This window comes from Sciurus vulgaris (assembly GCF_902686455.1).
Source record: "Sciurus vulgaris genome assembly, chromosome: 19".
NCBI lineage: Eukaryota > Metazoa > Chordata > Mammalia > Rodentia > Sciuridae > Sciurus > Sciurus vulgaris.
In genome coordinates, this window is record NC_136480.1 from 19,954,927 (window position 1) to 19,979,909 (window position 24,983).

The 24,983-nt window shown below is 51.9% G+C and overlaps 1 protein-coding gene across 1 annotated transcript in view; it reads left to right on the top strand.

Annotated features, from left to right (window-relative positions):
• The first annotated feature begins 324 nt into the window (after positions 1-324).
• PDZRN3 (PDZ domain containing ring finger 3) overlaps positions 325-24,983 on the top strand; it is a 213,099-nt gene continuing 188,440 nt past the window's right edge. Inside the window, exons 1-3 of the mRNA XM_079122574.1 lie at positions 325-1,204; positions 15,914-16,000; positions 21,700-21,807. Coding sequence (XP_078978700.1) covers positions 482-1,204; positions 15,914-16,000; positions 21,700-21,807 — 918 coding nt within the window. The 5' untranslated portion in view covers positions 325-481. The remainder of the gene's footprint in view (positions 1,205-15,913; positions 16,001-21,699; positions 21,808-24,983) is intronic.

Genomic DNA, 24,983 nt, shown 5'->3' on the forward strand with positions numbered 1-24,983 from the left:
GCGGCGAGAGGAAGGAGGAGTGCACGCCCCCGATCGGCTCCGGAAGGGACTCCCGGAGAACTGGCTTGGGCGAAAGTTGCAACCTCTGCTCCAAACTCCGAGGTTCTCTCGGGCGTTTGGTGCCCTAGAGCGAAACCTCGGAGAAAGCGGCGACAAGCCCCGAGGGGTTGGAGCTGGCGCCCCGGGCGGATCAGCCCTGCCCCGAGAGCCTCAGGGTGTCCCCAGCCTCCTCTGCCTCGCAGCCTGCTCCCGGTCGCAGGGGGCGCACGGTAGGCCGCGGAGGCGGGATGTTCGTGCGCTCGCGCTCTGGCAAATACGGCCGGAGGAGTCCTGTTCTTCGGGCATTTTCCGAGGAAGTCTGGAGCAATTAGGCTCAGTCCGGGGAGAGCTAGCGAGCGGCGCGGCCGGCGTGTCTGGGCCGCCTCGCTGGGAGGGAGGGGCGGCCGGCCGCCCGGCGGCGACCCCGGGCCCGGCCGCCACCATGGGTTTCGAGCTGGACCGCTTCGACGGCGACGTGGACCCGGACCTGAAGTGCGCGCTGTGCCACAAAGTCCTGGAGGACCCGCTGACCACGCCGTGCGGCCACGTCTTCTGCGCCGGCTGCGTGCTGCCCTGGGTGGTGCAGGAGGGCAGCTGCCCCGCGCGCTGCCGCGGCCGCCTGTCGGCCAAGGAGCTCAACCACGTCCTGCCGCTCAAGCGCCTCATCCTCAAGCTGGACATCAAGTGCGCCCACGCGGCGCGCGGCTGCGGCCGGGTGGTCAAGCTGCAGGCGCTGCCCGAGCATCTGGAGCGCTGCGACTTTGCGCCCGCGCGCTGTCGCCACGCGGGCTGCGGCCAGCTGCTGCTGCGGCGCGACGTGGAGGCTCACATGCGCGACGCGTGCGACGCGCGGCCAGTGGGCCGCTGCCAGGAGGGCTGCGGGCTGCCGCTGACGCACGGCGAGCAGCGCGCGGGAGGCCACTGCTGCGCCCGGGCGCTGCGGGCGCACAACAGCGCGCTGCAGGCCCGCCTGGGCGCGCTGCACAAGGCGCTCAAGAAGGAGGCGCTGCGCGCAGGCAAGCGCGAGAAGTCGCTGGTGGCGCAGCTGGCCGCCGCGCAGCTCGAGCTGCAGATGACCGCGCTGCGCTACCAGAAGAAGTTCACCGAGTACAGCGCGCGCCTCGACTCGCTCAGCCGCTGCGTGGCCGCGCCGCCCGGCGGCAAGGTAGGAGTCCGCGGTCCACCGCTACCCGCCGCCAGGCCCCGGGCCCGCCCCTTCCCTCCCCTCCCCTCCCCAGGAGTACCGGGATGCCAGGAGCTGCCTAGAAGCATCCCTGCGTCCTATTCCAGTGCTCGCCAGCTCTATCAGCGGGTTCAGGTCGCTTACCTGTCCAAGCTCAGAGGCCGGAGGCCATGGTCCCTGCAGGCTGGCCGGCTGCACAGGGCCAAGTAGAGCTATAGCTTCAGAAGACCTGGAAAGGCTAAAAAGAGCCCCCGACCAAGTGTAGGGCATGAGTAGCGAATTGACTCCACTGTCAGAGATTTTGCTGCTCGATCCAACCAGGCAGGAAAGTTGCCTGTCCTCTCTTAAGGTCGGAAGCCATGGGCCTCACAACTGTGACACACAGAAGGAAGTATGATGCATAGGGTGAATTACGCCTGTGCCCCCTCCGGGGATCCAGAGAGAATAAAGGTAGACGGGCACGGTGGTGCACGCCTGTGATCCCAGCAGCCAGGGAGCTGAGGCAGGAGGATGGCAAGTTCAAAACCAGGCTCAGCAACTTAGTGAGGCCCTAAGCAACTCAGCTAGACCCTGTCTCAAAATAAAAAAATTTTAAACCTGGGCTGGGGGTGTGACTCAGGGGTTAATTGCCCCTGGGTTCAATTCCTGGTACCAAAGCAAAAAACAAAGGGAACTCAGAGCTGGGATAGAGTAGGTTTGAGATGGGTGCCAGGGAGGGGCCTTTGGGCACAAGTTGGGTTCAGACGTGGGCTTTGTGCCCACCTCGGGGTTGTCCTTGAGCTAGATGTGTAACCTCCCCAGAGTTGGGAACTCTGGTTCCTGGAGAGGTGAAACAGTAAAACACCGCAGGGCACTTGCTGAGAGTGCATCCGGGCATTTCAGGAAAAATCACAGGGCTTCACCCCAGCAAGAAAGTAGGGTGAGTTTTGTGGCTCTTTTTAAATCTGGGCTTTTTCCTGGCCAGCTGAGTGACCTTCACAGGTGCTTCAGTTTCTGCTGGTGAAGAAAGTTGGCATTTTCTTTGGGGCTAGGTATGGGAAGGCGTGGCCCGTGCCTGGCAGAGAGTAAATGCTCAACACCTGCTACCTGCATTTATTTTTAGCATCTCCCAGCTGCCTCTGCTGCTGCTTGGCTCCTAAGGGCAGCCACGGCAGGGCCCTCTCTTCTCCAGACTCAGCTCTTGCAGGTCATTTCCCTCCTGCGTGAGGTGGGTATGGTGCTTCCCATTTTGCGGATGAAGACACTGATGCTCAGGAGGGACGGTTGTGTGCTGGGTGGTGGCATTTAGGAGCCAGGCTGGGTTCAGATGCCATATGTGCCTGTGTCTCTCAGCCCAAGCTCTTAACCCGTGTGGTGTTGTCTCTCAATGGAGCCCTAAGTACCACTCGGTGTCAAGTGCCAACAACTGTAGGAAGCACTTTATGTGCATTATCCATTTAATCCTTGGAGATGAGGAAACTAACTCAGAGAGGTTATGTAACTTGTCCAAACTCAATCAGTGACTCAGGGGAAGGAGCTGGGTTCCGTCTCATCGTCTGAGTGTTGGAAGTGGGGGCTGTCCCATGCCCTGCAGATCATTTAGCCACGTTCCTGGCCTCTACTCCATGCCAGTCAATAGACCTTTCTCCCGATTCGCAACTGTCAAAAGTGCCCCTCAATGTTGCCAGATGTCCACTGAGGGACGTCACCATCCACCTATTTCCATCGCCAGAGCCACATTTTCAACAGCTGGGTGCTTTTGCTTTCCTGGGGAGGGGCATGGGCTGCTGCTCTAGTTGCCGCCTCCAGATGGCCTGGTGGAGAGGGGAACAGATTTGTCCAAGGGGGCCCAGGGGCCTGTGTCTGCCCTGCCTCCCTCTGTCCTCCCCCAGCCGGCCTCCTGCTCCTCTATACACCCACGCCAGGCCTGCAAGTTTTCTAGCTCCCCTCCCCCTCCGTGGCCCCCTGCCTGTCTGTCAGCTGCAGCCTCAGCAGCTGGCTAGCTCTGGGTAAAGGGCAAATATTTACAGCTCCGTGGCTCACCCGGGACCGCACAGGCGCACAAAGGACTGGTGTGAGCCTATGAGTCACCCAAAGAGAGGGCACAGCTCGGTCTCCATTCAGGAGCCAGGTTTAGGGCGAAGGAGTTAGTTCCTGAGTGTCTCCTGTCTCTGCTGTCATGTAGACTTCCTGTGTCATTTTAAAAGTGACACTTATTTATAAATAAGCCATTTACTCTCCCATAGTTTACACTCGGCTCATTGTTGAAATAGTTTATTGTTTCTTTTTGCCTTTCTGTTTTCTTTCTGGAGTGTTTGGGCAAACGCTCTCAGAATTAAAAATATGATACTTGAATCAAAACTGTGGATGTTTTTGAGGCCTGGCTGGGTTGGGGGAAGAAATCAAGGGTACTAAGTTTGGGGACAGGATGGTGGTTTTGAGCACTCGGGGGGTGCCTCGTTCTGGAGTCCTGATTGGCACCTCATGGATCTCAGTGCCAGTCTTGGGGATGTTTGATGGCTTGCTTCAAAACTGCCCTAGATGGCTTTCCTGGCCTCAGACCCTGATGAGACACGGACCCTGGCCTGCCTCAGCAGAAGTCTTGGGGAAGCTTGTGCCTGTAGTCCTGCAGTTAACCCTGAGTGGCCCCTGCCCACAACCTTCCCTTCTCCCGAGCTGGCCATAGAAGTCCTCCCTCTGGACGCTGGCTGAGGACTTGTTTATTTCCTTGGGCCCACTCTGGCCTTGCTGTGCACTCTTTATTGAGCTCCTGAAGGCTGAAGGTTTGACATTGCCTGGAACCTCTCATGTACACCACTTTTCTCCTTCCTTCCTCCCTCCCTCCCTCCCTCCCTCCCTCCCTCCCTTCCTTCCTTCCTTCCTTCCTTCCTTCCTTCCAACAAGTGCTAATGTTTTCTGTGTTACAAGCTGAAATAGGTAAAAAAAAAAAAAAAACCCTCAGAAGACATTCAGTCTCCACTCCAGAGCCTAAAACCTGTTCCATGCCTGATCTGGCCTTCTTCAGTCTCAGATTTCCCTTTTTAGACCCTTGCTGAGCACTTGGAGTTGGGCAGTGCTGTACCTGCATGGACGTTTCCTGTTGAAGATGTGAGCTAGGTCAGTGCTTCTCAAACTCAGCATGACGGGGAATCGCTGGAGGGCTTGTCAAGCCTCCTTGAGATCTACCCCTAGAGATTCTGATCCCCAGCAGGGCAGGCCTGGCGCCTGAGACTCTGCATTTCTAATGAGCTCCCTGGGATGCCGGTCCTTTGAATAGCTGCTGAGTGGGTAGAGCAACATGCGTTGGTCTTCTGCATACCGTGAGGGATTTACTAATGGTTGTCTGGTTAGTTTCGTGGTAGTGCTGGGATCGAACTCAGGCCCTTGCCATTGAGCTACATCCCAGCCCTCTGATCATCCTCTAAACCCCCCTCCCTAAACATTTTTAAGCCAGGGTAATATTTTAAAACACACATCACCAGCAGTTAATGACTAGGTCATCATGGCCTAGAAAGACATTGCTAACCTGTCAGAGTCTGGGCTGCAGCAGATTTGGTGACAACACAGTTTTGCTCCTGGCCTCAGTTTCCCATCCTAAGGCATCTGAATAGAAGAGCAAAACCATTTTAGAACACAAGTTTCTTCTGCTTTCTGTGAAAGGGAATATCCTGGGTAAAGCTTTCTTTGGAATTAGGAGAAGCCAGGGCTCATCTTTATACCTCCTGCTGTGGATGCCCACATCCCGTCTCTCGTTACATCCTGCAGATCCTACCTCCTACATGTCCCGTGAACCTCTTCACTGCGCTCCAGCTCATTCAGGTGCTCATCCAAGTGATCCCTCTGGCTAGGCCGAGGCTTCTCCCTGCCAGTCTGTTAGTACCTTGGCCCGGTGATTCCTGGTTGCGTGTGCATTGTGGGTGGTGAGGCAGAGAGGAGGTTTGTGCATTGGAGGATATCTGGCACCATCCCTGGCATCTACCTATCCTTGGGAGTCAGAGATATCTCCAGACCTGGCTAAACTGTGGATAAAACTGGCCTTTGTCTCCACCAGCACTGTCTCTGGCCTGGACCACAACCGCCTGTCTTATTTGCCTCTTTGATTCATTCTTTCCGTAGCACCAGGAATCCTCTCTTGGAGATGTAGATCTGGCCTCACTCTTCCTTCTTTAGTTCTCGGACTTGCTGTTTCCCGTGTGTGGCCCTGAGGTCCAGCCTGCTCTGGAGCCTGCTGGCCTCCTGCCTGTGTTCATCTGCCCTCTACACTCCCCTTCCAGCTTACCTGGTCTCTGTGGGTGCAGGATGTGCCCCCAAGCTCCCTTTGCCTCTGGGCCTTGGCAGCTACGCTTGTCTGCACCCAGGAGAGTCATTCCAAGTTCTCTTCACGAGGTGATCTGCAAGTTTTCCACCTCCCCCGCCCTTCCCAGCCTTCTGCCACCACTTAGGGTTTGCTCCTCAGTAGATGATCTTGCATCTCAGCCCCAGCATCCCTGCCTGCAGAAGGCCAGACTTCTCACCTCACAGTGTCCGGTGCCCTATCCCCCTCCCTCTGGCCACTCCTTCATGGCCTTTATCATAGCCGTCACTGAGTAATTGAAAGGGTTTGCCTTGTTCAGGGCTGTGTCCCCTGCATGAGATCCTTTGTCATGGGCACTGTAAGCTCTTGATATGTATTTGTTTGGGGGACAGCTTCAAGACTGAAAGGGCTGTCTTGCCAGCCATCAGAACTTTGCAAAGTGTGCTTGCATTAAAAAAGAACTAGGTTTTCTGTGACCTGCTCCCTGCTGGTTAACGAAATTGTTTCCAGGCCCTTGGGTGGCATACTTTTTCTTCCATTGGATCCACCCAGATCAAGTTGTATCAAGCCCCAAATCCCAGAAGCCATTTTTCCCATTTCAGAACTGGAGATAATTGACTCTAATAGACAATTGTATCAAAAAAGGTGTTCCAGATGTTGGAACTCTTTGAAAAGAATCTACAAGTGTGTGCCACGCACTACATTTTATCTCTGGCACCATCCTATGGCGTATCTAACAAAGCAGTCAAGTTAAGCTAGAAGAACTGAAGGTTTTTGCTTCTATTCCATTGTGGTGGTTTATAAAGAAAGTTAGGCTTCAGTTTATACATGTGTCCTCGACCACACCAGGTTAAATGAGCTTGGCTTAAGTCATGTGATTTGGGGATTCTGTTGAGATTCATTTATTAGTGGTTCTTTGTGTGTTCAGAAATGATGCTTGCCTGTCTGCAAAAGTATTTGAGTAGGTATCTTTATAAAGCATCTGTGCATCCAGCTGTAGACCAAGGAGCTTAAAATGAAGCAGAAGTGTCCGATGGGTCCCACGGGGTGCCCTACCGGTCAGAGATGTGAGTGTGCTCATAATGAGCTTCTTCATCGTCCTCTCTTTACTGTTTGCTTCCTCCTTCCCTCTTTGTAGGAGAGACAGATTGTAGAGCATGATGAAGCAGATTGGTTAAAGTCTTCGTGCGAACCCAGAGTTCAAGTCAGAACTCATGCACCCAATTCAGCCAAGTACCCATTCCTGCCGTGTAACCAGCTCAGGGCCCGTGCAGGCTTCCAAAGGACTGTTCCTGAATGTGCCAGGCCCCACATGGGTCGGAGCTGTGTGTGTGTTCCTCTGTTTCATGCTCAGAAAGATCTGGTAGATAAGCTCGCTTACCCTGACCATGACCGTGCATGTGGCAGATGGGAACAGAGAAGTCCAGAGGTTAGGTAGCGTGCCCAGCACGTTCCCCAGACTCCTTTGTTGGCTTCCAGTCCGTGGTGATAAAGTGGGCTCGTGCCATGCCACAAGTCCTGTTTCCATAGGTCCAGTGGAGAATGTATGGCATAGGAGACGGATCCTGGCTCTGAAAGAGATTTCATCCAACTAAATGACAAGGAACCAAGAGATGGTATCCTTAATGGGCTAGTGTCTCGTATCTTTAATTTTTATCTTGGTTATTTCAAGAGTGGTTAATGGAAGGAACCAAGTGAAATCCTTCCAATCCTGTTGTATCGCTGTGCAGTTGGTCCCATCCTTACGTCCTGAGTGCCTGGTGCTGTGGTGGCTCTTTGGTTACAAACGTGAAATGGAGGAACTTTCGTTCACGGGGCCAGACACCCACTCGCACCTCTGAAACACAGCTCAAGTCTTACCATTCTTGGCTCACCCAGACTTTTGAGCTGTGAGATAGTCACTGCCTCCCCTTGGGTAGTGGTGTCCTAATAAGCCAGTTCCAATAAGAAGGGGAAGTGGTGTGACATAATCATCACCCTTGTGAAGAAAATAACTACCAGATGGACCCAAGCGGCCATCTTGCTCCCGGTTCCATCTGTATAATTACAGGAACCACAACCCTCACAAAAGCAGCCCTGCAGCAACCCCGACCCCAGGAAGGGCTTGTGTGCAGCCAGGAGTCCTGGGCACAGAGGTTGCCCTAGAGTTTCGCTCAGATCTGCTTCTAGGTGCCCTGTGCCTTGGCTTTGTGGGGATCAAGAGAGGGACAGAGTCCCATCAGCCTGTGGTCGGGGTTGGGTGCAGGCTGTGGGCAAGCAGCAGGCTCGAGGGCATCCTGAGCAGAACTAGTGTGTGTGATTGGCATCCAGACCCTGGGATCGGTGGTACTGGGGCTCACGTGGTCCTTCTGCCCTGTGTCGAGGACTTCCGGAAGGATCTCACTGTGAAATGGGAGTCCTCGAGGGACTTCTTGAAGTGACATGCATCCAGGGAACAGGAAGACCTTCCAAGTCCTTATGGAGCATGTGCTAAGCGTTTGGCACCTGTAGACGTTTTTATTAAAAATAAAAAAATGGCTGAAGAAATGTTAGAAAATTGGATTGTTATAGAGAAGAAGGGAGGAGAGTTCACTTTGACCATGAGCCTCTCCTTGGCCCGAGCAGCCCAGACTCTGTTCTCTGTTTTTCCACAGTGGGAAGCAGGTGAGAGAGGGCCCTGCAGCTCAGTGCCACTGCCCAGGGTCGCAACCTGGGCCACCCTAAGAGGTCAAGGAGGAGCTGCGGCTGGGAATGACACGGGGCTCTGGGGCTCTGGGGCTGGGACGTGTGTTTATATCCATCCCATTCAAATTAAAGCCTGGCCACCTCCCACCTTCTTGTAAGCAAGGATTGTTGGCTTTGTAGCTGAGCGGCCTTCGCTTTCTATGTAATTTGGGGAAGAAAAGCAGGTTGGGTAATTGAGTGTTTAAATTTCAAAAACTCCAACCACCCTGTCTTAGTCTGTTTGGACTGCTGTAACAAAAATACCCCCAAACTGGGCAGTTGATAAGCAACAGAAATTTACCTCTCACCGTTCCAGAGGCTGGGAAGCCCAAGGTCAAGGTGCAGGCAGATTCAGTGTTGGGCAAGGGCCTCCTGGTTCCCAGGTGGAATCTTTGCTCACAGGGGAGGGATCAGGGGTCTCTTGAGGGCCTCTTTTTAAAGGACTGATTCCTGATCACAGTTAAAGGCCCTATCTGTCAATGCCATTGCATTGGATGTAGGATCTCCACATGTGCATTTGGGGGCACATGGACATTCACACATGCCACCCCCTTAGTCCTTCAAGTGGGCCTATTAAGATCTCGCAGCACTTTAATAAAGTCTGTGGAGGTGGTGTTGCTGGTGGTGTTGCTTTGGGTTGTTTTGGTGAATATCCACCCAAAAAGCAGATGTAGCGATGACAAAAATCAGCATTTACAATCAAAGTGTTGTAAATAGAAAAATCACACATTTAGGGTTTTTTTCAGTTTTGTTTTTCTCTCGGAAAAGTATTGGAAAATCTTTATTTATGTCTCTTACATTATTTTCCAAAACTATCTTGCTTGACTTTCGCATGTGCACACACTATTTCGCAGATATCACGACTCTGCAGATGCTGCTGTTGTTCCTGTGCCCGTCTCCCCAGGCCCTTTGCCTCTTTCCACCCTGTTCTGGTGAGGATACAGCCTGCTAATCCTCCCCTTGACCGGCTCATCTGTTTTCAACGCATCCTCAGGCCTCGCTCCTGTGACCACGTTCAGTCTTAGGCGTGATCTGTTTCCTCCCGGGCTCTTCCTCCAAGAAGCACACTTTAGGAGTTTGGATCACAGGGGGGACTTGGTCTGCACTGCTTCATTCTGAGTCACACAGTCTGCATTCTGAAGGGAACAGAAACCTGCGAGGCTAGGGGTCTCGCCAGCTCTGCAGTGCAGACCTGGGACAGCCCGCTCTGCCTCCCGATCCCCACCCCGCACCTCTGCACATGTTTGCAGGGAGGCTGCTAAATATGCAGTGCTTTCTTGTCACTAGTCAAAAGGCAGAGCCGGTTCCCAACTGTGTGGCGTCATCTGGGGCAGAGAGGTGGCCTGTCACCCCAGACACTGGCCAGCGGTCACTCAGAGGTTTTCCTCTAACGCGCTGGGCGGCTTTCCAGCGGAGCCTGCTCACCACTGTGAGATCCCAGCAGTGACTGAGAAAGCCCGTCACTGTGCAAGGAGTTTCAGGAAAAGTCCACAGTGACAGTGGTGTGGCTGGAGTCCATGAGCCACCGCACTGATTAGGAGATGGCAGGCACCCAGGCTGTGAGGCCGGTTGTCTGGAGGAGGTGGTGACAGAGTGACACTGAAATGAAAAGGGACTTTGCCCATGGAGAACAGTTCACATTCTTGGATGCTTAAAAAGAAGCCCTCATAAGATGTCTTTTTGACCATCCAAGTCCCTTAACAACTTACACGCGTTCCGAGAAATGCTTCTCAGGTGAATTTGTCACCATGCAGACACTGTGACGCAGATTCAGATGACGGTGACAACGCCAGGCCACGCAGTCTTGAGGGAATGGCATTGGCGTGTGTGCTGATGCGCACGCACGATTAACAGTCAGTATTGACTTTTCACCGTGACGTCTCTCCCCCGCCCCCCGAATTCTTAAACAGTTCGCCCCGAGTTGAAAGCTGACCAGATTTTGTTTTAGATAATTCTAACTTGCCTCCAGCTGTCACGTGTTGGAATATGATCGTGAAGCTTATTTCAAACAGCCTCGGCTGTGTGTTCCTGACCCGTGAGCTTTGATCTCTGCTGGTGACTTGCTGGCTCAGGTGATCTGCAAGTTGATGTCACAGTTTGGGTCTCGACACAGCTTCTTCTCCAGAGTTGATCTGTCTATGTCGTGTGTCCCAGTCAGCCTTTTTCGCTGCTGTGACTGGAAGACCTGACAAGAACAAATTCAGAGGAGGAAAATTTGGTCTGGGGTCTCATGGTCTCAGAGGTCTCAGTCCACAGATGGCCGGCTCCATTCCTTGGGGCCTGAGATGAGGCAGAATATTGTGGAGGAGGGATGTGGTGGAGGGAAGCAACTGGAAGCATAGAACCAGGAAGATGAGAGAGCTTCACTCAACAAGGACAAAATGTGAACCCCACAGGCATGCCTCCAGGGACCTGCCTCCACAGCCACACCCCACCTGCCTAGGCTACCACCCAGTTAATCCCTACCGGGGATTATTGCACTGATTAGCTTGAGGCTCACAGACCAGTCGCTTCACCTCTAAGCCTTCTTGCATTGTCTCACCATGCACGAGCTTTGGGGGGCACCCATATCTAAACCAGAATGCCTGGTGTCCATCCTGGAGCCCCCAAGCCACACCTGAGGAGACCTACATTCTGCCAGGCCCCAGCTGCCCCCTTAAATTGGGCTCTGGGTGGGAGCTGAGGTGCCAAGGGGCTTTTAGAACACGCTCCCAGCTGCAAGGAAATAGTGATGTCACCGGACACCAGGATAGGACTGCACTTCCTCCTGAGCCCGGCTCCTTGGTGGGCTCCCTTCTTCTGGGTCCTGGCTGTTAGGAAGCGGGGCCTGCCCCAGGGAGGCATTAGAGTAGGGGCAGCCCCGGGAAGAGCTACCAAGGAGGGGGCGACTCACTTCAGCTCGGTGCTGCAGTTTCTCCTTTTCTTTGCCTGGTTTTCTTTCCAGCCCGTCCAGACCGGCTGATCTGGTAGCATTTGGAGCCGTCCAGAGTGTCTGCCCAGGAACCTCTGTCTCCGCTCTTCATATCCAAGTCCACAGTTTTTGTTTCTTGGACCAGGGATTGAACTACCCAAGGGCCCTTAACCACTGAACCACATCCCCAGCCCATTTTTGTATTTTATTTAGAGACAGAGCCCCACTGAGTTGCTCAGGGCCTCACTAAATTGCTGAGGCTGACTTTGAACTCCCAGTCCTCCTGCCTCAGCCTCCCTAGCTGCTGGGATGACAGGTGTGGCCACCACACTGGCCCCAAGTTTCTTGAACTTGATGTTCTGTGTGTGCCATCCTCTGTTGGACGGCTGTGCTCCCAGCCCGTGTGCTTCCAGGCTGGGCACGTGGTGTGTCTGATCGCCCCGGGCTGGCCCACAGCCCACTGGGTCAGCATGGCCTGCAGGTCCAGGCTGAGCTGCTCCCCTGGTCTTTCATACCGTGCTTTCCTCGACCTCCAGAATAGAAACCATCCACCAGGTACTTCCTCAGCTGGCTCCTCGGGTAAAGAGCAGAGAGAGGTAAGGAGAACATAGAACGGGTTTCTCTGCTTCACTCCAGGCCTCAGGTCTCCAGATAGATAGGTGGAGCTCACCTAGGGTTAGACGTTCTCCATTGCTTGGATTTTGCAGAAGGGTGAATCATGTTGCTGAAGAGCTTGTGACCTCGAGGCTGGGACAGCCCAACCTGACACTATGCCCTGCTTACGTTCTCAGCACTTACTCTCAGCCAGCGTGCTGAGCATTTGTGTACAGTCATGAGTTCTAGCCTAGCTCACCCCCTGGCCATACCCATTCTACAGATGAGGAAATTGATCACAAGTCCTGCCTCTGCAGCCCACAATCTTAGCCACAATGCTCTTCCCATTGGGGCATGACACTCTCAGGCTGCTCTTGCAAGTATCAAAGACTCTCTTCCTCTTTGCACCTATTGTTGCATAATCCAACATGCTTGTGTAAACTGTCAATTACACAGCTGTCCTACTGGCTAATCCGTCCTGCGAGGACAGTGTGCAGGCATTTCATTGTGTAGAGAGCGACCTGGGTGCCAATCCTGGACCTCCCGCTTGGCTACCGTGATAGTAAGTGTGATCCTCCTGAGCCCCAGTTTCCCCAGGTGTGGAGAGTTGAGAAAATGCCTGCTTCAGAAGAAAGCGGGGTTGCCCTACCTGCTGCCTACACGAAGGAGGGTCTTTACTCCTCTTGGTTTTACTGCAGTGGGCGTGGAGGAAACTGTAGAGATGGGTCATGATAAACTACCCAAATGCACCAGTGTTGGGCAAGTTTCCCTGCACCAGTGTTGGGCAAGTTTCCCTTTACACAAAAGACACCTCCATCAATGCAACGTGAGCAGCAAGGCAGCCCTGGTCCTCCTTCACACTCACCCCCTTTATGCACCTCTTCAGCGGGTGGAATGTCATTGATGGGGGTCATTTTGATATTAATACCCTCTCTCCTGAAGCATTTTGAGGCCAGGAACAGGTTCGGTGGTTAATCAAAGACTCATGTTAACACAGGTACCTGTGTTGTGTGAGATCGAGTGTGTATAATGTCTACTAATAATCCTTCTGACGATTAAAAATAGTTAAGATTGTTAGCAGAGAGGGGAGAGGAAAGGAGAAACCAGAATCGTGGTCGTGAGGAGAGACTGGATCAGGATCTGCTAATCAAGATGGAGAAACGAATCCAGCCCAACTGAGCTTTTATGGTAGCCTCCCAGGTTCCTGTGGTGAATCTTCTCCACGTTCATTTGCTCCTGATTTATTTTCCTAAAATAGAAGCTGCAACCTAAAGCCGGTGTCGAAATCTCCTGGCCAGCAGAGGAGTTCAAGGTGCTTGTAGAAAATCGAGCACCCCTCTTTCTTCCCAGAAATTGCACCTGGCAATGCCAGCTGGGTTGTTTGCATGCAGCTATTTAAAGAATATCTTCTTTAAATAGCTATTTTCTTTTGGGCTTTGTCTCATTTGTCCCTCCAAAGAGATGCCTGAAGACCAGGGTCAGATTCCGGTGTCTTTAGGAACCTCAGAATTGCATCTATTGCAGATAAAGTATTTAACAAAAATGGCTTGTAATTTTGTCCTGCCACGGGTCTTTGGTGTAAGCCCTCCTGTAAATGAGTTCCTGTTGTTGCAGCTTCAACAGCGAAACCGTCTGGGTTAGGGCCTAAGGTGATCTGGCCTACCTGAGGTTGTCTTCTGCATTCCACACTAAAACTGGGTAGTGCAGAAGAGTGAGTGAGGTCTGGATTTGAAGGCTGTGGAGTTAAGGGCCAGCTTGACCCTTAACTAGCTCCTTGGGGTGGGACGGCTTCCGTCAGTCTTCGTCTTTCACTTCGTGACTCGAGTGTGGTAATTTCTAAGATTGGTTCGATGAGGAAATGAAATAGAACCTTTAGGTGTTCAATATAGTTTCTGGCACATGTCGGTAACCAATACATGTTAGCCGTTAGCACTGGCCAAGCAGCATAGTATAATAATCCTGCCCTGCCTCCCTGCTCCCTGCTCCCTGCTCCCTGGTGTGCCTGCTTTCAAGTGCTTATCACACAGTAGATTTTAAACTAATCTTCGCCATCATCTGATTGTGAGTTCCCCTTTGTACCTCCTTTGAGGTTGTCAGACTAAAGCCATCTGCCTCGGATTAGTGTGTGGCTGCAGGCTCTATCATTGATTAGTTTTGAAACTCAGGCATGTCAGATACGTAAGATAACTTGCCTGAGTTCCTGTGTGCTTCTGACTTCTCCCTTCTCAGAGAGCAAGGCAAGATGTGGACTTAGTAATAGTTTTCAGTGTCCAAGGCAGAAAAACTGTTTGGGGTTGGGAGTCGTGTTTACATCTCAGAACCATTAGATTGACTCTGAAGTCTTAGTCTGTTGCAGCAGCGAAAGTTGCTGCCTTTGTTAACTGCGACTGAGTTACAGAGGCCGCTTGCCTTGCGAGAGACTTTGGATGCTCGTGCTGTTGGTTGGATTTCCTTTAAATGCAATGAAATATGCTGTCACTAAGGAGACTCAGCTGGTTTTCATTAGTTACTGTGGGTGGATGGAGTCTAACTTTTATATCAAAATTCTCTTATGTATGTCAAGTGAGTTGTCCTTCCAAAATGAATGCTGTGTTGTTCTTAGGGGACACCCCGTTCTTGCACCAGGAAAAGATGTCTTTTTCTAATGATAAATGGTCGTTTTTGATTTGAGAGGATTTTTGTAATTAATGGTTGGGCTCACATGAAATTTTTGAACATGTTTTATTCTTCTGCATATGAATTAGTCATGAGGACTGTGGTTACTAAGAACTGTAAGTCTATAATAATTAATAATAATAATATTGCAATTTTGGTGGGGGTGCTAGGAATTGATTCCAAAGGCATCTTATCACTGAACCATATCCTCTGCCCTTTTATTTTTTAATTTTGAGACAGGGTCTCATAAATTGCTGAGACTGGCTTTGAACTTGGGATCCCCCTGCCTCTGACTCCCGGTCCCAGAGATGGCAGGCGGGCCCTCTGCCCTGCTGGAAAACCTTGTGAAGAGGAGGTTCTGTTGGCAACACATGGAAACACAGTTGCCCTGCCCTCCTGGCCACAGATGGGAACAGAGTTGCACCTTAAGCCTAAGGCAATAAATGACCGGGTGTTCCAGAAACCTCTGGGGCTCTGCTCACCGCGATACTCCTTTTTTTTTGTCCACTCGCGTGGGGGACTCCCATGGTTGCTGGTGGCATTCAAATGTTGACCTAGAAAATGTAGAAGACAATGCCCAATTAGGAATCAGTGAGCATCGAAATAAAATCTTGTTGTGAGCTTCCAGGGTTGTTTTTAACCAGCTTATCATGAAATATTTCATATTTCGGTAAGTCTTTAAAGAGTGCGGTGCTCAAGCAGAGAGCATTTTTAGTGGAGCCAATGCCAGTTCCTAGGCAGTTCTCGCGAGGTTTCGCGTCTCCTCCGTGTGATTGGAGGTGTTTCTCAGGTGTGTTAGTTCCATGCTGCCCTCAAAGGCTGTTGGGTGACAGTTTGTGCAGAAGATTCCCTGCTTTCATCCCTCTGTTGCTTGAGAGGGTTTTTTGACTGTTGGACCTCGTGCCTGGGTGACCTCTGCTAGTTGATGTAAAGGGTTTCGCGCTGGCCCGTCTTGCACAGGTGGTCTGGTGTTAAAAAGCTCGTTATTGCATACCTACTGGACAGGAACGACTTCATGAAAATGTCCCTTCCCTTTTTCCGTAGATGCAGGATTTTGGTTTCCCTCCATGTCTGCCCCTGACTTTTCTGCACCATCCCTGCCCCCAGGTCTCCCAACAGATGACTGTTGATGCGCCATGGTGAGCTCCCAGCCTCTGTGGGTTGCCACTTGAACCTTTGATGACTCAACATGAATGCCACCATGGAGAAGGTCTGAGAAACAGAGTTGCCACCTAGATGACCAGTGTCCAGGGGGCCTGGCATAGAAGGGGGCATTTGCAGAGTGGCATCACTGACAGGAAATGTGCCCGGGCACGTCCGTACATTCTTGTGTGATCATCCCGGGGCTACACGCTATCTGGACAGGCTCGCAACCTTCAAAAGATGGGAGCAGAGTTTTAGATTGCGTTCCAGGAATTTCCTTGGTTAAACTTCCCAACAGATAAAGAATTTCTAAAATGATTAGCTTGGTTGTCCCAAGTCCACTTCTAAAGAAAATCCCCACCGTCTGTTTCCTGTTTGTAAATAAACACACGGACTCATCTGTTCCCTGCAGGGTGAAGAAACCAGAAGTCTCACTCTTGTCTTGCACCGGGACTCGGGCTCCCTGGGATTCAATATTATCGGTGGCCGGCCGTGTGTGGTATGTTCATTGCTACAATGTGTTTTCCCCTTCCCTGGGGTAGGAAAAGAGGTCAAGGTTTGAGGTGTGAGTTTGGGGGGTAGGGTTGGAAACCCTGGTCACGTCACTGTGCTCTCCGTGGCTAGGGTTCACTGTATAATCGACATCTTCACCTGGGGATTTTCCTTTTGCTGTGGTCTCCTGCAAGATGGCAGCTCAGCTCACTCACTCTTTTGCATTTGGGGTGCATTTTGGTTGAGCTGAATGAAGTTGTGTGAGGGGGGGTGCACATGACCTGGGTAACCAGCCACCCTCCTAAACCAAGCGGGACTGTGGGCTGCCAGAGCAGCAGTCTGACCTTGGGTTCCTTCCAGCAGAAGTCTGTCTGCTCCTCCTTGGATCCATGGGTCTTCGCCTCGACCCGTTCCAAAGTCACATCTGTCACTTTAACCTGGAGGAAAACGTCTGCAGAGAGGGCCCCAGGGAGCAGCAAGGGACGTGTGTCAGGGGCTTATCCAAAAGTGTGCCATCTCTTGCTCTTCTCTTTTGGTGGCTGTTTACTCATTTGTCAGCTCAAAACAATCGAAAGAAAGGAAAAGAAAATGAAGTTTGCTTGTTCAACGAACAAGTATTGACCACAGGTTGTGCGCTAGGACTGGGAAGTCCAGCGAGACCAGGGAGAAGTGTCCCTGAAGTCCTGGAGTTTATACTGGGCAGGAAGCAGGTCAGTACAGTCGGTCTAGACCCAGAGAAACGCCATGAAGGAGGGCCAGGGTGGCATGTGGGGGGTTTCAGAAGCAGCGGGCTTCATTAGCCAGGTGAGGAAAGATCATGAGCAGAAACCTAAAGGGTGAGAAGAGCAGCCACGTGGCCATGGGGCGGGTGTCCTGCCTCACGGAACTCACACGGAGATGGGGACTCACGCCACAGGGGGCAGAGACGACCTCTCCGTGCTTGCTGTAGCACCTGTGCTGGGTCTGGCTAGGCCAGCCTGGGGGCTACTTACCCCTAGAGGGGGAGTTGTCCTGGGCAGGACCCATTGCAACTGAGTTTTGAAGGTTGTGCTGGAGTTTGTTAGGTTAGAGGATCATATTGTGCGCGTGCGCGTGTGTGTGTGTGTGTGTGTGTGTGTGTGTGTATGTATGGTTGAGCCCTGTTGACTATAAAATAAATTGAGTAGGTTTAGTTCACTCTAAAATGTATCTATATATTCACTGTGGAACCAGTGTGTTAGGTACCTTGAAGGGTTATAGGCACAAAAGAGAATTCTAGACAACAAAATATGACGGTGAGTAAGATTTTGAATCTGTGTGCTCATTATAGCAGTGCACCGTTACCCCCCCACACCTTTTTTTTTTTTTGGTACCAGGGATTGAACCAGGGGTACTCAACCCCTGAGCCACATCCCCAGTCCTTTTTATTTTTCATCAGGAGACAGGGTCTCACTAAGTTGCTTAGGGGCTCGCTAAATTGCTGAGACTGATTTTGAACTCACAGTCCTCCTGCCCCAGCCTCCTGAGCCACTGGGATTACAGGGGCCACCACTGCGCCCAGTTCACATACCCATTTTCAAAGACTGCTCTACTTGAAAATGGCAGATAGGCCCCGTGGTGGAGGATTGGCATCTCATGTGACAGGGACAGTGCTGGGAGTTAGGGAGTCATGGGGAGAGGGTGGAGGCTGGGCAGGGAAACGTCAGAAAGAGGCCTGATCCCCAAAGGCCTGGTAAGTCCCACAGTCCGGGGGCTCGAATTAGCTAAGTGTCCAAAGCAGGGCTTCAATCCAGGGAGTGCCATGAAGAGATTTATGCTTAAATATGCTTGGCTTTTGGGCTAAAGCTATAGTTTCAAAAACAAGCAAATAACTTGTCTTATAAAAACTGACAGTTTAGTGATGCGCTCATTAAAATGATGGGCGATTTCTGCCGCAGACGTAGCGTCAGTGCTGAGGGTGTGTTAGACGTGCACAGGTGAGCCCGGGCAGAGGTCATTTCTCTTGCCAAACCCCAGGGACATGTGGACGGGTTTTGCCTTCCACCCTTATCTCTGTGGCCCTCTGAAGAGACTGCAGAATCCCACAGGGTCGCCATATTTTTATTTTGACCCTTTGCAGTTGATTCAGATCCAGGCTGAGCGTCCTGGTGTGATCTGATCTAGTCCTTGAAGCCAGAAGTCAGCCCTCCTGAGCTTTGGGAGGCCAGGAAGCAAACTGGGACCCAGTGTCCAAGCAGGTGACCCCAGGAAACCAGACAGGGGCCTTGGACTCACTTTCTCCAGCTTACAGAAAACATGCAGGCCACTGAGCAGGGACAGCAGAGTCGGCTCTTCCTGAATTACCCCTCTATGCACCCACTGTTACTAGTTTTAAGAGCCAAGGTCAATAAACTGAGTTACTTTGCTTGTTAGATGTTGTACATCTTTTGCAGCCGAAAGATCCCACCCGAGGAGGGCCAGTTCTCTGCCTCAGCTAATCCCAGCAGAGGGGTGCTGCAGGTGGGCGGCTCAGAGGGTGTCTCTGCTTCGCTGCTGTTGAGAGACCTGTTGCACTTACTGATGCCAGCCAGGAGGGAGGCAAGTTTCTACGCCTGGCCCAGAACTGCCTTCCTGCTCTCCATCCTTGCACCTAGCAAAGGGCACCTAGCAAAGACTTCTCATTCTTTTTGTTTTCCTATAAAAAGGTGATATAAGGATAGACCAGACCTGATTTTGTGGATTGCCTGATGTTCTCCACTTAGCTGGGCTTTTGGCAAGAACTCCGTGCCTACCCTCCAGGGCAGAGTTTGCCCTTGTGGTTTTAAAAGCACGTTCTGATGTGCAGAAATAGCATAAGGAAATCTGAATGTATCTCACACTGGTGCCTGAAAAATTTGGCAGATCAGGGAGTACCTAGGAAAGAGCCGAGATGAGCCCAGTGTACAGGTGTGGTTAGGGATGGGCGCAGGGGACAGTCAAACACGCAGGTCTCTCAGAGCATGTGATGCTCTGGGCCAATCACATCATTCACTCATCAGCCCCCAGTCCTGAAGAGCGGCAGCAGCCAGCTGGGCCATCAGACCCTTGCTCAAGCCTTGGGCAGGTGAGTGTTATTTCCAGGTACCCCAGATAGGAACAGTCCCGTGCATCTTTCTTTTACGCAGACCAGCAAAAGAGATCCCAGTCCTGTTAGTTCACCTTGATTAATAGCTCCAGCTTAAAATGGATTAGGCAAGGAGCCAAACTAAGAATAAAGAGATGCCTTTTAAAGAGGAAAGTCTCTCAGAAATGGGCCTGGTCAGGCTCTCTTTGAGTCTGTGCCTCTGCATTTGCCCTTCCCAGGCCTCCTGCAGGCTTAATGTAGCCTAAATTCTGGTGCGTGGTTTTGCTTGTTCCTCTCTGATTTTGGTTGGATCTTTCTAGTCTCTTTTAGAATGATTGTGCACAGTGTGGCGTTTTGTAAAGCAAAACAAAGCCAAATTTCCATCCCGTCTCTGTTCTTCTCCAGCCAAGAAATAGAAAGTGGTTCAATCAAAGGAAACAGAGATTCCTTTTCATTTGATATATGGACATCAACTCTTAGGGAACACAATCATCCTCATAAATCCTTGGTGGTCTACTAGAATGTCTAGGTTCCTATACTGGATAGAATATCGCACACGTAGCAATGTTGGAATTCTGAATTCTTGTGTTTTTTGAGTTTTCTCAAATAGCATTGCATGTGCACAATAATTATTCAAGCCTCAGCATAAAATCAAGTTATACTGTTTTTTTTTTAAGCTGTGTGTTCTTGGATAAGTAACTTAACTTCTCTGAGTCCTGACATTGTCATCTATGGGATGGCTATATTGATATTTACTGCCTGTGATTTTGGGGAAGACTAAATGATACATAGAGGGCTTACTGCATATTTGGTGCCTAGTATTTCTCAGTAAATAGAAGTTGTTGGGCATCTGTCTTACGTTTGAGTTGTGCATGTAGGGGTAACCCCGATGCATTGGGACTAGTGCAGTAGTTAGGCTACCATGAGAGGGAGAGACCTTGGATATGCAGATGGTAGAGGGTCAGGAGTTGGGGGCCATGTGGGGCGCTGTGCAGCTTGAAGGATGCCTTCCTAGGATTGCTGATCCAACACAGCACACACAGTCATACCGTGGCCCTTCTCTTGAAAGAACATTGATGGAATCCAGATGGCAGTTAGAAATGTGTCTTTGTCATGTGGGTTAAATTGGGAGGAACACTTAATGCTCATTTTAGGTTGTGATTTGGGTTTCTTCTGATGAATCATATAACATGAGAGAGAGAGAGAGAGAGAGAACACATATTTGCATGCATGAGCTGTGGGGGTGGATGCAAGGAGGGAGAGGGGGCCAAGGAAGGTATTTTCTCAGCCTTGGTTATTGCTGTTGGATTTGAAGGGTTGATTGAATCACATAATATGGGAGTTTAGAATATAGGGTTTTTTTTTTTCCTATGTATAGAGGAAAATGTTGTATTTTCATTGTTATAATTTGACCGTGGCATTTTTATATATTTATATGCAGAGTAAGTATTATTGACATAGATCTTCTTAGGCTGCTGTGGGAGGAATTAACCGTGATGAGAGATGGTGGAGTTTTTGCAGAGCCTCCTTCCTGAGCTAGCTTTCCAAGTGACCCTACCATTTGAGCTATGAATCCATCTGTGAATCACTAGAAATGTGATCCACACACTTGGAGAGCGTTCCAAACAGCATTGCAGTGTGTTTGGACAGAAGTTCGAGAACGAGTTGGGACTGTTTTGAAAGCATGTTGGAGCCATTTGATTTGAAGCAGAGGAAGGAGTCAGCAGTGAGCTGTCTTCTTTCCCAGAAGGCTCCAGTCCTGAGCTTTAACTCGGATCTGAAGGGACTGGAGGCGGTTGCTAGGACTGGGACAGCGTGGTGGTGGACTTCTCTGATGCCTCAGAATGAAGCCCAAATGCCTGTCTTCTCCATTAGCTGATTAGGTCTTGGCAAGCTCAGGCACACTGGGTACTGGTGAGGAGGTGGGAAAACAGTCCTGACTCAGTATACACTCTGCACGGCAACTCAGCCATCTCGATCAGTTACACACATTTGACCCGCAGTTTCCATGGCTGGGTTCCTATGAGCAAAGATGTTTCAGAATCTAGGTTGGTATTATCACTGTCGCTAGTCACAACCGGAACGGCGTCAGGATCCATACTGTGGGACACTGTGCAGCTGCTTCAAGGAGCAGAGTCAGGGTGGGGTAGTGTCGCTCTTCAGTGCCACCAAAAAATATAAATAAATAGAGGGGCGTGTAGGGCCTGTGTGTGAATGATGGCGGAAGAACTCCAGGATTGCTCCAGGCTTTCTAGAATTAATTGAGAGAAGGGTGTAAGAATGGGATTGGCATGATCCCACTGTGTGCATGGAAAAAAAAAAAAAAAAAAAAAAACCCCACGTATTTAAGAAGGTGGTGTGAAAAGACCACCTTCTTTTGGAAAAGAGGCATAAGATGAAGCAGATGGTCCACGGGGAAGGAGAACCCGGGGTTGGGAGTGGCAGGATTTTTGCCGTGACTTGAAACGGCTTAGCACGCATGCGGGTCAATTTTAATTTCAAACAAATCAGGCAAAACAAGCCTCCTTTTTACCCCGTGGCTGCTGGTGACCAGCAAGGGTCAGCGGCTGTCTGCAGGGCGAGCGTCTTCTTTTCGTGCCCAACTCCCCGCCTCGCATTCACGCCTTTGTCTTTTTAACCCAAAGGACAACCAAGATGGATCCTCCAGCGAAGGGATCTTTGTGTCCAGAATAGCCGAGAGCGGGCCGGCAGCCAAGGAGGGAGGCCTGCAGATCCACGACAGGATCATCGAGGTACGTGCTCCCTGGCCGGCGTCGCTGGCCGGCGTCGTGACAGGCCGGGCGGGATGCTGTTGGCTGCTGCGCCGGCTTCCAGCGAGGTGCTGGGCTGGGTGGGAGGTGCGCCCCTCCTGGGGTGGCTGGGGTGGCTGGGGTGCTGCTCGCTTTGGAGTGAAGTGTTTGTTAAACGGTGAGAAGCAGATGAGTGAGTGGTGGGTTCACGAGGCGCCTTTCCTGCTGACCTGCATCTGCAGCTCCACGTGCAGAACGGCCGGGGAGCTGGACGTTGGTGGGACCGGGGGAGCCATCCCTCCTGCACCAGCTGTGGCCGCCCTCAGATGGGTCACCAAGCTTGACGGTGTCCGCTCCGGAGTCACTCCAGGGTCCTTGGAGCCCGGGGCACACCGTTCCTCCCGCACGCTCATTTCTGTGCCCTCTGTGATTCTCCTGCTGTCGCTGATGAGCTCGGTCACGCAGGGCCGAGCAGGTGAGGAGGGTTGAGGGTCGGGTCCCCATGTCCTCACCAGATTTTCCTTCCCGGCTCTTCACTTGCATTTTGGACTGTGGCATAGTGGGCTTGCGGGTCTCCGCTGGGGGAGATGGCTCTCTCGGCCCTCCTGCGCGGTCCCTTGGAGTGGATTTGGCCGGTGGCCTGGGATGCTCTGGGTTCCTGAAGGAAGAGCACCCCTGTGGCGTCGGCTGGGCTCCATCTGCAAATCTGAAGTGTGTGTGGCGACTTGTCGTCGTCGTTGCATTTGGATTTCTCTTTGGATGGGCACCCCCACGGGCTGCATTTGTCCAACCCTCTATTGGGGAAAACGCAAATATGAGTGTCCTGGAAGCTACCCTGGCTCCCACGAGAAAGTCGCCCCCGGGCCGGGGTCACGATTCAGCCCCTCAGACAGGAAACCAGGAAAACGGCTGGTGCCAGTGGGTGTCGGCTGCTTCAGGCGCGCCTGGGGAGCGTCTGCATTGCCCGAGTGCTTTCCTGGCTCCTTCTAGAAGGTTAGACTGAGTGGGAGCTTGACCATGAGCGAAGCCATAAGTGAGGTTGCGTCACCCCTGGCCAGTGGCCATCGGCTTCTCCGGGGAAAGGAACTTAAAGAAGACAGAACACCCTGGACCGTCCTGCCTAGTGCAGTGCCGTGAGCTAGAGGTGATTTAAACCCTCAGCAGAAACCCCCTTTGACCTCACAGGGAAAGGGGCCTGGAGGCTTGGGGCTCAAGGACCTCTCCCGCCAGCGGGTGGCTGGGGCCCTCCCTCGGGTGTCAGAAGGGTACTTGATTTTGTCCTAAGGACAATGTTAATATTGTTGCATGCCCTTTGACCTCCTGTGGGGTCCTTCAACTTGGCACTGTCCTGGCCTCCAGCTTTGGGTCACTCTGTGCACTTCCCGGGTCAGGGGAATGGATTTTCCCTAGCAGGAATTTGCTTGGGCGAACGCCCGTTCCCCAGAACTCAGACGCATGACTTACTTCCCGAGAGCGAACGCGTTTTCTGAGACTCTCCTTTAAAAAGATAAGTGCAACCTCTGTTGCCAGGGCTTCGCTGGAACAGCGGCCCCTCTAAGTAATGGAATGTCACCGCTCTGATGTTTTGCAAATGAGGAGACCGCAGCTGGGCAGGATTTTCTCTTGGCAAAGGATGATCTGTGTTTGAAACGTTCAGTACGGTTTCTGGGAAGTCACACTCCCCTCTTGGACAGTATGTCAAATATGAATCACGCCCCAGTGTCGAGATGGGAGGGAGGAGGCTCACAATAGAGAGACGCTCTCTGCTGCGTAATCGCAGTCGACACCCCGTGCCCTTCCCAGTCAAATTCTAATCTCTTTTGACATGATACAGTGATTCCCAGGACTGAAAATGTGCTCTTCGGTTCACCTCATTTGTGTCTGGGTTTATGGCCAGGGGCCGTGCATTCGATTAGCTTACGTGTGCATCTGTGTGTGTGTGTGTGTGTGTGTGTGTGTGTGTGTGTGCGCGCGCGCGCGTGTGTGTTTCCACCACATACTTCAGGGGAGCCAGCGAACGGCTGCCGGATCTCCATCGTAGGTACTCTAATCCTCGCCAGGACGTGCTGATATTAACTCCAGAGGGGCAGGTGGGGGTGTCCTCCTCCTGGCCCCGCTCCTGTGCACTGAGGGGGCCCTGTCTCCTGAACCGGAGCACCGGGCCTCAGCCAGATCGGGGCTGGACCCTCTGCCCCCTCCCCATTTTTATAGAACAACTATTTTAAAATGCCACCAATGCCATCATGAAAGGAAATACACACACACACACACACACACACACACACACACACACTCTCAGAATCGTAAGAACGAAGCCACCATAGTGTAGTAGAAAAAAGAAAGGAGATGATTTATGATGGAGCGGGTCAGCGTGGAGACCCTTGAGAAGAGGTGGTGACGCTGGCAGATGCGTACCTCTGCAGGGGGACAGGGTGAGGTGCCAGCTGCAGGGTGCAGGTGGCAGTGCCGGAGGCTCAGGCGCTCCGGGGGGCCCCCAGGTTGCCCGTTCCCGCAGTGGTGAACTGGTCGTGGGCGAGGTCTAGCCCCACCAAGGAGGGTCTTCCTTTGATTTGCAGAGGAGCTGCATCTCTCAGAACTTCTGTGTGTGTGTGTGTGTGTGTGTGTGATAAAATATACGTAATATGCAGTTTGCTTCTTTAACCATTTTTAAGTGACAGTGCCGGGCCTTAGGTGCGTTCAAATGTGGTGTCACTAACGCCGCCATCCACGTCCAGAGCGCTCTCATCTCCTCCCCCTGCCCCCGGTTGAAACTTTGCACCCAGGAAGTATTCACTAGCCCTCCACCGCCTGCCAGCTCCTGCTGACCACCGTTCTGCTTCCTGTCTCCATAAATTTGATGGGTCGGTGGCATCGGACCACACTGGTGCCTGGCTCAATTCACTCAGCACAGTGTCCTCGAGGTTCCTCTTAGTGGCCTGTGTTAAGCTTTCCTTCCTCTTTAAGGCTGAGTAATATTCCGTGGTCTGTATGTATTTCCCTTATCAGTTCATTCCCGGATGGACACTTGGGTTGATTCCCCCTGTGACTGTTGTGGACAAAGCGGTTTCGAATGTGAGTGTACCACCTGCGTATATGGAAACTGGAAAAAGCCCCCTTACCTTGATGTGTGAAATGGACTATGCTCAGGCCATCCTGGAGAGGTTTTCTTTTCTTCACGA